This window comes from Oenanthe melanoleuca, chromosome 19, assembly GCF_029582105.1.
Source record: "Oenanthe melanoleuca isolate GR-GAL-2019-014 chromosome 19, OMel1.0, whole genome shotgun sequence".
Taxonomy (NCBI): domain Eukaryota; kingdom Metazoa; phylum Chordata; class Aves; order Passeriformes; family Muscicapidae; genus Oenanthe; species Oenanthe melanoleuca.
In genome coordinates, this window is record NC_079352.1 from 9647815 (window position 1) to 9662021 (window position 14207).

Below are 14207 nucleotides of genomic sequence, written 5' to 3' on the forward strand. Positions count from 1 at the left end.
TCCTTGTTTCAGAATAAAGCAATGACTTCACTGAGGGAGGGGAGGTGTGGGCTCCTGCTGGCACTGTCACATCCCTGTCACATCCAGGGCAGGTGGGATTTTCTTGGGAGCTCTCCCTCTTCCCAACCCAGCCCCATCCATCCCTCTCCCGTGGGTCCCAGGAGGGATTTGTGCCATTCAGTTTGTTCCATCCCCACTTTCTGTCCCTCCTGTGACTGCCCATGGATTCAAGCTCAGCCTGGATGCAGTTCAGGGTGCTGGCTCTGAATGCAGATAAAATCTTTCTTTTACTCACTCATCCCTCACTGAGTAAAATTTTGGGGATTTTTCTCTTATTTTCCCTTCAGCTTTCTGTTCTCCCTGCTTCCATTCACTTCCAGGTCAAATCATTAGGAGATTCCATCATCATCCTTTTATCCTGTAATTATATTGAGGCTGCTGATGGATTTTTTTTTTTTTCCTGCTTGATGGCTTCATCTTTGAGGCAATCCCTCATGGAAGCACCTTGCTGTAATGATGTATTACACTAATAATGCAGCAATAGCTCATTGCAGTGACACAGCTATGGTGATATATTAAGGTGATAGAAAGCACTATAATGCTATAAAACTTAAGATAATGTTCACCCAGCAGAGCATTTCATTTAATTATAGGATAAAATATGTTTTGCCCATTTAAGCAGCAGAAGTTGAGGACAAAGCCATCAATACTAAGCTCGTGGGGGACACAGTAGGAGCAGGGGTGACCAAACAGCACCCTTTAATCAGATTAAATTGTGTAAAAGGCAAATCCTGAACATTTTACTGATGGCTGCTAATTGATGGTCTGCTCAGAGCAGAAGGGAAGCTAAACAACCCGAAATTATTTTCCAATAGAGTCAATGAAGGTCATCAAGGCTTTTATTTCCCAGGTGCTGGGATGTCTAATTAACTTTCTGCCATCCCTGAGATGCAGCCAGCCAGAAATCTCAGTCACAGGAGATGGGCTGGAGGGGCAGCTTCGGAGGAGGGATCAGCCCCAGGCCTGGGGCAGCTGAGGGAGCTGGAAAGGGGCTCAGCCTGGAGAAAAGGAGGCTCAGGAGGGACCTTGTGGCTCTGCACAACTCCCTGACAGGAGGGGACAGCCGGGGGGGTCGGGCTCTGCTCCAGGGAACAGGGACAGGAGAGGGAACAGGAGGAAATTTCTCACTGGAAGGGTGGTCAGGCCTTGGGAGTGGAGTCCCCATCCCTGGGGTGCCCAGGGAAGGGCTGGACGTGGCACTGAGTGCTCTGGGCTGGGACAAGGTGGGGATCAGGCACAGCTTGGACTGCATGGGCTTGGAGGGATTTTCCAGCCCCAGTGATCCTGAGATTCCTCCCAGGGACAGCTGAAGGTGGGACATGGCCAGGTGCAGTTTCCTGGATGAGGTTTTATGGGAGGATGTTCCAGGTGGTGTCAGTCAGTGCCTCTGGCTGGGGATGTGGCTTTGGGCCACCCAAACTGAGGAAGGGGTAAAAGACCTCATCAGTTTGAACCACTTTGAAATTGGCTTGGGAATAGTTTTAAACTATTTTTCTTTGCTCCTTTGTCTTGTCCCAGGCTGGGTTGGGCCCCTGGCTCACTCTGGAGAGGAACAAAACAACAAAAGAGGAATTAAAGCTTGGAATTAACCTCTCCTGTGAGGAGAGGCTGGGAGAGCTGGGGGTGCTCACCTGGAGAGGAGAAGCTCCAGGGAGAGCTCAGAGCCACTTCCAGGGCCTGAAGGGGCTCCAGGAGAGCTGGAGAGGGACTGGGACAGGGATGGAGGGACAGGACACAGGGAATGGCTCCCACTGCCAGAGGGCAGGGCTGGGTGGGATACTGGGCAGGAATTGTCCCTGTGAGGGTGGGCAGGGCTGGCACAGGGTGCCCAGAGCAGCTGTGGCTGCCCCTGGCTCCCTGGCAGTGCCCAAGGCCAGGCTGGGCAGGGCTGGGAGCAGCTGGGACAGTGGGAGGTGTGGAAAGAGATGATCCTTAAATCCCCTTTTCCTCCCAAACCATCCTGGGATTCTCTCCAGACTTCCCAAAGGAAGAAAATCCCATTAATGTTGTAGGAGCATGGTGGGACTTGCACTCAGGAGTTAGATGGGATTTTTTGGGATAATCCCACTCAGGTTTGGCTTTGGGGCTGCAGGTGCTGCTGCTGAGGCTGGGCTGTGTTTGGTCAGGGGCTCAGGCCCTGTGCTGGGGCTGCTTTCCCCTCTGTTCCAGCACACATCTCACCTCTGCCAGATGCATTTCCTGCCTCACATCCCTGTTGGTTTCCCAGCTGGTCCCCACAGCCCTGCCCTGCTCCCTTCCCAGGCAAGGATTGCATTTGTGCTCCAGTTACTTTTCCCAGCACATTAGGCAATAACTTGTCAGAGCAGAGATCCTGGTGCCCCGTGGGCACTGGGCCAGCTGTCTGGGACAGGCTGCCAAAAGCCATCTGAAAGGGGAGAGCCTGGCACACTCCTCCCCAAGGGAGCAGGGCATGGCAGGGCACTGGCACTGCCCATTTGGAACTTCTGGGTCATTGCTGCCTCTGTCACAGCCAGGCTTTGTCTGGCTCTGTCTTGGCTTTGCCTTTATGCAGCTTTTCCTTCCTGCAAGACAAGAAGTGTCATCAGAGAATCATGGAATGGGTTGGGTTGGAAAGGAGCTCAAAGCCCACCCAGTGCCACCCCTGCCATGGCAGGGACACCTCCCACTGTCCCAGCTGCTCCCAGCCCTGCCCAGCCTGGCCTTGGGCACTGCCAGGGATCCAGGGGCAGCCACAGCTGCTCTGGGGGCAAAGCTGCCCCATCTCATCCTCCCTGGGCAGGATGTGCCCTTCTGTCCCCAAAGCCCTTTGCAAGACAGAATCACAGAATCAGAGAATCCCGAGTGGGAGGGACCCCCAGGATCACCCAGCCCTGCACAGACACCCCAACAATCCCTCCCTGTCCATCCCTGGCAGCTCCTGGAGCTCTGGCTGTGCCCATTCCCTGGGAGCCTGGGCAGTGCCAGCACCTCTGGGGAAGAACCTTTCCTGATCTCCAGCCTGAGCCTGCCCTGGCACAGCCCCAGCTGCTCCCTCAGGTCCTGTCCCTGTCCCACAGAGCAGAGATCAGTGTCTGCCCCTCCTCTGCCCACCATGAGGACGCTGTACCCGTGATGAATCCCCCTCAGTCTGCTCCAGCTGATCATTCCCAGTGCCCTCAGCCTCTCCTCCTGGGTTCTCCCCAGGAGCCTCCCTGGCTGTGCTGATGCCCAGCCTGGAGCCCCGCCGTGCTCCCAGCCTGGCACAGGGCTCAGCCAGCAGCTCACCTGCCACTGAGCACCAAACCCAGGGCATTCTGTGCCCCCAGCACAGCAAGGACATGGAGCTGCTGGACCAGGCCAGAGGGGGCCTTGAGTCTGGGGGTTCAAATCCATAGAGCCAGGCTGGGAAAGCTGGGATTGTTCACCTGGAGAAGAGGAGGTGGTGTGGAGACCTCAGAGCATCTTCCAGGGCCTGGGGGGGTCCAGGGAGCCAGAGAGGCACCTTGCATCAGGAACTGGAGAGACAGGACAGGGGCAACAGGGTCAGGCTGATGGAAAGCAGGTTTAAATGGGATTTTGGGCAGGAATTGTCCCTGTGAGGGTGGGCAGGCCTGTGGGGCAGTGGGAGGTGTCCCTGCCATGGGCTCTGATGTCTGTTCCAGACCATTCCATGAGGGGAACACCTGGCCAGTGAACATTTGATGCCCATTTTCACTCCAGCAGTGCCTGGGAGCAGAGCCAGCCCCCCCAAGGGAGCGGGGTACCCACCTGGGGTTGTGAGCTGCACTCCAACTCTGTTACACTGTTTTAACTTGATTTCCAGAGTTTAATTATTACAGCCCAGATAACCCAAACACCCAGCGGGATTTACTGCCTCTTCCCTGGCATCTGGGTCACAGATATGCTCTGTTAATTAATGTGCTGAATCCTCCTTATTTGTCTGCTGGATAATGGCCTGATTCATAATTTAAATAAGCAGCTGTGGAGATCTTTCCCTTGAACTATAAAAGGCAGGACAGTGGCATTCCTTTCTCCTCACTCCAGAATTTAAATGTGTTGAGGGAAATATTTTGGTGGCATTCCTTGAAATGGAGGAGTCCTTTGTAGCCCAGTGTCCCCAGGGGCATCATCCCTGCCTGCTGCTCCCATCCTGCATCCCCTGGGAGCTCTGTGCAGCTGGATCCATGGGAATGGCAGGGGGCAGCTGCAGTCCTGAGCCTTCCTGAGGGCTGAGCCGTGGGGCAGATCCAGGCTCCCATCCCAGTTCTGCCCTGCTGCTGCCTGGCTGGAGCCCTGAGGCTGTGCCAGGCAGCCAGAGGCACCAGCCCAGCCAAGGAGCTGGGCCAGCAGGACCAGCCAGGCTGCACTGCAATTCAGGGAGCACAGCCCCATCCCACAGAATTCCAGGGGGCTGCAGGAGTCTGCTCCAGGAGGAGTTTAAGGCTTGGAATTCTTCCTACTCTTTCCTGTGTGTACTGGTTTGAAAGCAAAACCAGTGAGAGACTCCAAGTCAGAAATATAATTTAATAGGAAAAAAATAAAATAAAATACATGCAATAGTACAGAAGAAAATCACTGACAGAGCCAGAACACAACCTGACACCTGGGTAGTTAGTGTGGTGGTAGCAGTGCAGGTGAAGTGCTCTTGTTGAAGCAGTGATCCTGTGGAAAGGTCTGGTAGCTTTTGTCCTCTGGGAACCAGTGGGTAAGGGCAGCCTTGGTGTCCCAAATCTCAGTTTTTATCTGGGTAGGAAAGGCTTGGCTGCTCCCCTGGCTGGAGCATCTCCCAGTGGGATGATGGAATTTTATCAGTCATGCACTGGGACTCAATGGCCATTAACAGGAGATATCTCCTGGAGGGAGGATGGGCTGTGGGAAGATAAAGAACACTGCCACACCTGGTTTAACAGCTGGTTTAACAGCTGGTTTAACAGCTGGCCCTTTAGCAGAGGATATCTCCCAAAGAGATAAGAATCAATGCCCCACCTATTTTCAAGAGATAGTGATAGAATACATGCTTTGGTCACATCCTGTACTGCAACCCAAGACATTGTGTCTTAGTTCCTCACTTACTTCTGAAAAAAACAACAAACCCAAACAGAGATAAAAGGCTGGAGAAATTGGGATTTATCCCTTGCAGCTCTGCTCTGCCTGTGCATCCCCACAGAGTGTTTCCAGGGCTCTGTGAGGTGCTGAGTGTCGCTGTCCCTTCCCCAGCTGGCCAGGTACACCAGGGAGGGGTTCCTGCACCTGGGGGCTCTGGGCACCACCACGCTGCTGCCCGACACGCGCTGCCTGGTGGACACGGGCAAGAGCCGCTTCCCGCAGCTGCTGGACTGCGACAAGGTCAAGAGCAGCCTCCACAAGCGCTGGAACTTCATCCAGGTCTGTCTGGGGCTGCCCTCCTCTGCTTCCCACGGCATGGGGCGGGACCAAGGGGGGACGGTGCCATGGCACAGCAAATTCCAGCTCCTGGGGCGGGGGGAGGAGGTCAAGAGGGATCAGGGCAGCGTTCCAGGACAATTCCTAATCAAAGTTTTCCTCTCTGGTAGCAGAAAGGTGGATCTGGTTATGTCTGGTCTGCCAATGACTTCCAGATTCCTTTGTTTCTTGAAGTGTCCCACTTCCCAGCAGCTGTGGGATTTAAAGGTTACAGGTGTCCCTTGAGTGCTGGCAGTGACAATGGATGCTCATTCCATTTATTTGGGGCATTATTTTATTGTTTGAATTGCATTCCCACCCAGCTGAATGCCCCAGGCTGCCCTCCCGGGCCTGGTTTGCTCCACAGGCAATAAATATTTTCGTTTTTGCATCTTCTCCATCTGCTGTGCCTGCAGAACGGAGCCATCCTGAACAAGGGCACGGGCCGGTGCCTGGAGGTGGAGAACAGGGGCGTGGCCGGCATCGACCTGATCCTTCGCAGCTGCTCGGGCCAGAGGTGGACAATTAAAAACTTCATCAAGTAGAGGCTGAAAGAGTCAGGGGATCTGACTTGAGCCACGGCCGACACGGACTGATCTGCCTGGACTGCTTTGGAAAGGATGGACTATCAACCAGAGCTTTATTCGTGTTCCTAGGAGAGGACCTGGGGGAGATGGGCATTTGTGGCTTTATTTTTACCATTTGTGAGTCTCCCCCAGCTGATGCCAGCTGTGTGGAGCTGGCTCAGAACTGCTGTTCCCTCTGGCCAGCACTCCAAGAGGTGCCACCTTCCCTGCTGGGGCAGTCTGGGAGCATTTACTGACAGGGAATTTCTGCTCTCCCACACAACTCCAAGCTCTCCCAAAGGGCTGGGGAGGTTTGCACCACGACCCTGGACAGACCTGCCTGGCAAGTGTGGAAACTGAGCAGCTTGGGAGAGGAAAAGGTTTCCAAGCCCTAAAGGAGCTGAGTTTAAAGGATGTGGTGTTTTGCTGGGTCTTTGTTCCCTTTTTCCTTTCCTGCCCCTGTATCCAGCTGCCCCCTCCCTGAGTTTTGGAGAAGCAAAAGACCCCAGCAGCTTCCAGGTATCTTTCCAACCCTTAATCACAGAAGCTACCAAAAAAAAAAAAAAAATGCAGTGAAATAAACCCCCTGACCTTCCCTTGCCCCCCTCTCCATCACCCACACGCTGCTGGTCAAACCAGCACCTCCCTCCATCCCAAAGGGGTTCCCTTGGGAATGACCTGGGGTGTCTGCCTGCCCTTCTGGGTGACAGCAGGAATGTTCTCTGAGGCTTGAGCACCCCGTCCTGCCTGGTCAGCCTGGCCAAGGTCCCCCCAGAGTCACTGCAGCTCTTCCTGAGCTGTGGGAGAGACAGGGAGGGAGGCCAAGGCACCAACAAATGGCAGCTTGGCTGAGATTCATGGCCCTGAAGTCACTGCAGGCTTGTTACTCTGGTGGAGGGATCTCAGCTGATTTCTTTTTGGCTCACAGTAATCCTGGCTGCCAAATCTTGGCTACCAAATCCACCTGGGAGACCTCTGCTTGGGGTCCTGACACGTGGCTGTCTGGAAAAGGGAAACACGATCCTGCAGAATTGCTGCACGTGGATGGACACAGGCTCTGCTCAGCAGGGAGGAGAAACCAGCCCATCTCCTGTCCTTCTCCCAGAATAATCCTCTTTGTGGCTGCCCTCTGGCTAGGGTACACTAAAATAGATTAATATATGAGATGTATGTGTAAATATGTTTCCCAAGCTGGGATGTGCACAGAGTCCTTTGCTGCAGAGCACTCATGCCTGTCTTCCATTTGCATCAGGATGAAGCTCCCTGGATGTAGAACGAGCTGAATTTCCAATGCCATGCAGCAGGTTTATAACTGATGTTTTAGTAATTTATTGAACAGAAGCAGATCTATTTCATTGTTCCTTCTACAGCAACGAGCATCACCTAGGACTGATTATTCATTTAGGCTTTACAAGGCTCCCTCAACCACTGGGGCTGTCTCTGATTTTTCCCCTGCCTTCGTTAATGAAGTAAAACCTCTTAGTTGTCCTGACTTGCAGAGTAGAGAGTCAATGTAGAATTTTGCTCTCTTTTTCGCTGTTGCATCATCTCTTGTGTAATAAATTTGAGCACTCCAAACCTGACATGACCACAAGTCTGTGGATGCATGAGCCAGCTCCCCTTGCCTTTGTTGCTGCCTTCTAAGAGAAGCAATTTCCTGGTGACTCCAGGAAACCTTGAGGGCTTTGAGACCCCACAGCCCTGGTCCAGCTGGTGAAATGCCCTTAAAGTGAGCAAACACTGGAGGGGAGAGCTGTGTGGGCAGGAAAAGCAGCCAGCCAGCCCCTGGATGTTGCCTGTGCTGTAACTCAGCCCAGCTCGAGCCCTGCCAGTGCCCAGGGTGGCAGCAGATGGCTTTTGTCACATGTCACAGTGGTGGGACGAGGTGCCCCAACCCCCAGAGCTGCTCCCACATCCCATCCTGGCTGTGCTGGGCCCTGGCAGGAGGGCCTGCCTCTGTCCCTGCCTCTGCCCCAGTCCCTGCCTCAGTCCCAGTCCCAGCCCCTGCCTCTGTCCCAGTCCCAGTCCCTGCCTCTGCCTCTGTCCCAGTCCCTGCCTCTGTCCCTGCCTCTGCCCCAGCCCCAGTCCCTGCCTCTGCCCCAGTCCTAGTCCCTGCCTCTATCCCAGTCCCAGTCCCTGCCTCTATCCCAGTCCCTGTCTCTGCCCCAGCCCCTGCCTCTGCCCCAGTCCCTGTCTCTGTCCCAGCCCCTGCCCCAGTCCCAGCCCCTGCCTCTATCCCAGTCCCTGCCCCAGTCCCAGTCCCTGCCCCAGTCCCAGTCCCTGTCTCTGCCCCAGTCCCTGCCCCTGCCCCTGCCCCAGTCCCAGTCCCAGCCCCTGCCTCTATCCCAGTCCCTGCCCCAGTCCCTGCCTCTGTCCCAGTCCCAGTCCCTGCCCCAGTCCCTGCCTCTATCCCAGTCCCTGCCCCAGTCCCAGTCCCTGCCTCTATCCCAGTCCCTGCCCCAGTCCCAGTCCCTGCCCCAGTCCCTGCCTCTATCCCAGTCCCAGTCCCTGCCCCAGTCCCAGTCCCTGCCTCTGTCCCAGTCCCTGCCCCTGCCCCAGTCCTGCCTGTCCCTGGTCCCCCCGGGGTGGCCACGTGTCCTGGTGCCACTGCAGTCCCCGTGCAGGTGGCACAGGGCACCCGGGGCACGGGGATGCTGCTGCTGCTGCTGCTGGCTCTGGATCCTTTGGAACGTTCAGGCCCTTCCCTCCTGCTCCAGAAGGAAAAGCAGCCCCTGCCTGAGCACGAGGGAGGTGGGGATGAGCCCTGGGCTCCAGGCTCCAGCTGGGGCAGAGCCCCCGGGAGCTGTTGGTCCCTTCTCCTGCTCCAGCTGCAGCTTCTGAACAACTGGAAAGAGTCAGCAGCAAAATCAGGCTGGGAAGTGGGAATTTCCTCTGCTCTTCTGTCCTGACTCCGTTTGTGACTGCAGGGTGACCCCAGGGCTGCACCCCCACCCCGGAGAAATCTGAGATCTGGGTCTCCTTGTGGCATCTCGCTTATCTCTAATCATCTGTTAATTGCTTTAAGAAGTGATCTCCAAGTTAGTCTTATTAAATATCTGATTTGAGCCTTGCCTCTTGAGTGATTTTCAAAAGATTCTCTGCTGCTGAGATACAGAGGCAGTCATTCCTCTCTGTTACTCATTTAATAGAAAAGTGCTGCTGTTTTAATGAAACTTCCATTATTAAAAGAAATGGAAATGAAGGAGAGATCAAGAGAGATGGTGGGCACAGATTAACTCCCATTCCATCCACCCCTGCTGCTGCCATTCACCAGGATAGCAGTTCCTGGTTCTTCATGTGGGCAGTGAAGCATCATTTGCACTCCTGAGCCCAGGCTGGGTGTCCCTGAGTGTTCCTGAATGTCCCCTGGAGCTCGGGGCACTCCTTGAACCCATTCCTTCATCCAGGTTCTCCTGGACACCAGGCTGGTGCTGTCCTGGGGGAGGGAAGGGTCTCTGTGGGGACACCACGGGAGCAGCAGCTCCTGAGCTGGGCACAGGTGAGGGCACCAGGTGAGTGTCCCTGGGCAGGGGCACATCCAGCCCTGCTGGGTTTGCAGCCACAGGGCTCTTGCAGGGTGGCACAGGATGGAAACCTGAGCCCTTGTGGGGAGCATTTTACACCTCAGGGACAAGATCCATGTTGGAAAACTGCTCAATCTGCTTCAGAGCAGATGGAATCATGGAATCCCAGAATGGCTTGGGTTGGAGGGACCTTAAACCCACCCAGTGCCTTTCCACTGTCCCAGCTGCTCCCAGCCCTGCCCAGCCTGGCTTTGGGCACTGCCAGGGATCCAGGGGCAGCCACAGCTACTCTGGGCACCTGTGCCAGCCCTGCCTACCCTCACAGGGACAATTCCTGCCCAATATCCCATCCATCCCTGCCCTCTGGCAGTGAGAAATCATTCCCTGTGTCCTGTCCCTCCATCCCAACCACAAATTTACACTGGGACCCCAAATTTACACTGGGATCCCAAACTCACACTGGGACCCCAAACACAGACTGGGAACCCAAACACAGACTGGAACCCAAATTCACACTGGGATCCCACAGGGAGGAGGGGAAGGACAGAACAGCTCAGGCTGGGGAGGGAGGGATGGATCATTATGGAAAGAAGGGATTGTTATGGGAAGGAGGGATCACTATGGAATCAGGGATCATTATGGAATCAGGGATCACTGTGGAATCAGGGATCATTATGGAATCAGGGATCACTGTGGGAATTAGGGATCACTGTGGAATCAGGGATCATTATGGAATCAGGGATCACTCTGGAATCAGGGATCACTGTGGGAATCAGGGATCACTCTGGAATCAGGGATCACTCTGGAATCAGGGATCATTATGGAATCAGGGATCATTATGGAATCAGGGATCACTGTGGGAAGGAGGGATCACTGTGGAATCAGGGATCACTGTGGAATCAGGGATCACTGTGGGAAGGAGGGATCACTGTGGGAAGGAGGGATCACTGTGGGAATCAGGGATCACTCTGGAATCAGGGATCACTCTGGAATCAGGGATCACTGTGGGAAGGAGGGATCACTGTGGAATCAATCAGGGATCACTGTGGGAATCAGGGATCATTATGGAATCAGGGATCACTGTGGGAATCAGGGATCATTATGGAATCAGGGATCACTGTGGGAAGGAGGGATCACTATGGAATCAGGGATCACTGTGGGAATCAGGGATCACTATGGAATCAGGGATCACTGTGGGAATCAGGGATCACTCTGGAATCAGGGATCACTGTGGGAAGGAGGCTCCTTGTGCCGCCTTGCAGCAGCTCGGGGCTCTGAGGCCGCTCCCCTCGGGTCCCTCGTTGCAGGGCTGTCTCCTCTCCAGCAGGACAGGGGAGGGGACAGTCCCTGCTCCCTGTGCCTGTGCCCTCCCAGCCAGGCTGTGCTGGCTGTGCAGAGATGCCCTGGGCTCTGCCCGTGCTCAGCTTTGCCCCTTGCCCACTGTCAGCTCCAGGGACCTTCACTCCCTCCAGGACTGACTGGTGCTATTTTTGTTCCACTTTCCCTTTGTCTTCAGTGCTGTCTCGTCTCAGTTTTGTGTCTTGGGCTGCCTCACACCCCCTCTTTGTTCTCTGCAGGATTTGCTCCATCCCTGTCCCCTCTTGCTCCTTTATTCTCTGTGTTTTCCTTTGTTTGCTCCATCCCTGTCCCCTCTTGCTCCTTTATTCTCTGTGTTTTCCTTTGCTTGCTCCTTTTCCTTTGTTAGTCCTTTTGATTGCTTATTTCCACTTTGGATTTTTTTTTTTTTCATTCTTTCATGTTTCATCTCTCTTCTTCTTTTCCTCTCGCTTTGTTTTCCCCTTATTCTTGTTCTCTCTCCTGATGGTTTTGGTCTTTGTGTTTGGATTCCTCACCTCCTGCTTTCCTCCCCAAGTTCTCATTTTGGGTGGGAAACCAGCCTTAAATTTTAATCCAAGTGCCTAAAATCAAAATCCAAGCATTTTTTTTTTCTCAATTTATTGCTAAGAAGGAGAATTGAGCACAACTTGTGACAGCAGCTGGTGCCTATCCTGCCCCAGTGCCTTGGCACAGGCTGGAAGGTGGGGATGCCATGGCCATGCCATGGATTTTCCAGATTCCAACACCTCCCTGCCATGGGTAGGAGCAGACAGTGGGTGGGTCCTGGTTTCAAGCATCAGAAATCCCTGGGTCTCTCTGAGGTGCTGGGATGAGCCTGTGGGGGTCTGGATCACCCACGGAGATCCAGCAGGGAAAGGGATGAGATGGGATAAAGTGGATCTCAGGAACCTGGGTTTGCTTCAGGCTGGGATTGTACCTTTTTCTAAAAAGAAAAAAAAAAAAAAAAAACCAAAACAAAAAAAAAATTAAAAAAAATCCCCAACCAAAGTCCTCTGCTGGTGTTTCTGCTGCCCTTGTTGAGCTGAATGAGAGCAGAAGAAATGCCTGCCTGGGTGCTCTGGGGTGATGGGATTCCAGGGGAAAAACCAGGAGATGCGGGGCAGGAAAAGGGAATCAGGAAAGGGAAATGAAGGGATCTGGGCTGCTCCCTGTGGGATGGGTCTGCCTTTGGCCAGAGGAAGGTGCCTGACCCAGCACAGGGAACTGGGAAGGGTCAGCCCTGCCACGGCCACCAGTGGGGCTGAGCTGGGAGGTGCTGGGCAGCTGCTCTGTCCCCAGGGTGGCCAAACACCAGGAGCTCATTCCTGGGGGATTTTCATCCATCTGCTCCTGAACTGCTTCCTCAGGCACCCCTGTCCTCCCTGGCAGAAATGGGGTTGGTGTGGCTGTCCTGGGGTGACTTTGTGATGCTTGTACCCCAATGGTCTGTTCTGTTGGTGTTGGATATTGAGTTCTGCAGCTCTGACACTGGTTCAGGAGTGAGGGGAGAGCAGAGGTGCAGGTTGTTATCAGAGCTGCCCTTGCTCCCCCACATCCTTCTCACAGACTGTGCTGTCTGCAGGGAAGCAGGACACAGCTCTCCTCTGCTCTTGGTTAGTTTCTGGCTGGCTCAGGCTGGACTGTGTTTTTTTTTTTCTTTTTCTTGGAACTGTTTGAACCTGCTGAAAACCCAGAGGAGCAGTGTGAGCTCACACCCGTGGCTCACCTGGGCTGTGACCCATGGAAGGGACTCTGCTGAATTTGTCATCTCTTCAGAGCAGTGAGAGGTTTTGTTGTTTAGTATTGTTCCTTTTTGTGCTGGGGAGTGCTTTGCCTGGTAAATAAACAGGTTTTTCCACTTCTTCCAAGGAAATCTTTTCCTGCCCCAGTTGGGGGAGGGAATGCTTGGGTCTGTTTGCTAGAGGGATCCCATTCAGAGGTTTCCTCCCAAATCTGCCCTAAACCAGGACAGTGTCCAGGCTGAATTTTCCTGCTGAAATGGCAAACCTGAGCCTTTCTCCCTTCCCCAGCCCTGACAGGGAGACTGGATAGATTATTTTCCTTCTGTTCTTATTTTCTGTGTTGTGTTTCTTTTGATCCAGAACAGATCAAGCCACGGTTCTGTGTTTCCCAGTCCCAAACCAGCAGAACCTTCTGGTCATCATGCAATCCCAGAAACGCAGAATGGTTTGGGATTAAGCAGCCTTAAAGACTTTAAGCAGCCTTAAAACCCATCCTGCCATGGCAGGGACCCCTCCCACCGTCCCAGCTGCTCCCAGCCCTGCCCAGCCTGGCCTTGGGCACTGCCAGGGATCCAGGGGCAGCCACAGCTGCTCTGGGAAATCCATTCCAGCTGCCCACCCTCACAGGGAGGAATTTCATCCCAATATGTGGGACATAAATCCACGACCCCTGGAGCCAGGAACCCCCCACGTTTGGTGCAGGGGCTTCACCCATCCCAGCCCCTCTCTGGGAGCAGACAGCAGGGCCCATCCAGCTGCTGAGAGTGTGACCCAGTGGCCTGACAAGAGCCTGGCCCCGCTATAAATCATAAATGCCATTAATTATGGGCAATCTACGGAGCGGGGTCAGGCTCTGCATTCACTCCCTGCTCGGGTAATTTCCCTGACCTCCTGTGTTTGAGTGGAGCAGCTCCTGCCGAGCTGCTTTGTTGCAGTTGATAGCGAGATAATTACAATGCCATCAGTGGTTAAGCTGTTTCAATAGCGGCAGGCCCTCTCCTCAGGCCTTTGATGGATATCTCACAGATATAATCGCAGATTAATCAGCTGCTATCTCCTGGCTGCTGGGCTGACAGCAGCCCAGGCAAAACAGCATTTTCCTGAGATGCACTTTCCAAAAGCAGAGCATGAGGAATGTGCTGGGGGCTGCTCCCAGCCCCACTGATCCCACCAGCACCAATTCCCTTTTCCAGGTCACAACAGTGGCAGGCAGAGAAGGGGGATTCACTTCTCAGTGTGGCAGGAATTACAGAACAATTGGAGCTGCAGGGTGAGGAGGGGAAAATGCTGCTTAAAATTAAGGAAAATTAATCCACAAACACCAGAGGTGTATGTCCAAAAAGAGCCAGAGGAGTCCTTTTTGCTTTATTCGAGTAAAGGGAGAGGCCATGGGCCATTCCCCTGGGGTCTCTCCAATTTTTGGAGGACACAGCCTCCCTTTTTATCCCACTTTCCTGCTGCATTCCCCTCTCTCTTTCCCCACTGGCTGAGGTACTTGAGAGGCACAGACTTCCCAGAACACCTGATACCTGAGATTCCCCTCTGATGTATAACCCTCCCTTTTCATTTTTCATTCTTACAGAACTCATAGTTTT

At 54.0% G+C, this 14207-nt stretch overlaps 1 protein-coding gene across 1 annotated transcript in view; it reads left to right on the plus strand.

The window, feature by feature from the left end:
• GALNT17 (polypeptide N-acetylgalactosaminyltransferase 17) overlaps window positions 1-9071 on the plus strand; it is a 214121-nt gene extending 205050 nt beyond the window's left edge. Inside the window, exons 10-11 of the mRNA XM_056506705.1 lie at window positions 5239-5406; window positions 5859-9071. Coding sequence (XP_056362680.1) covers window positions 5239-5406; window positions 5859-5987 — 297 coding nt within the window. The 3' untranslated portion in view covers window positions 5988-9071. The remainder of the gene's footprint in view (window positions 1-5238; window positions 5407-5858) is intronic.
• The last annotated feature ends 5136 nt before the right edge of the window (window positions 9072-14207 follow it).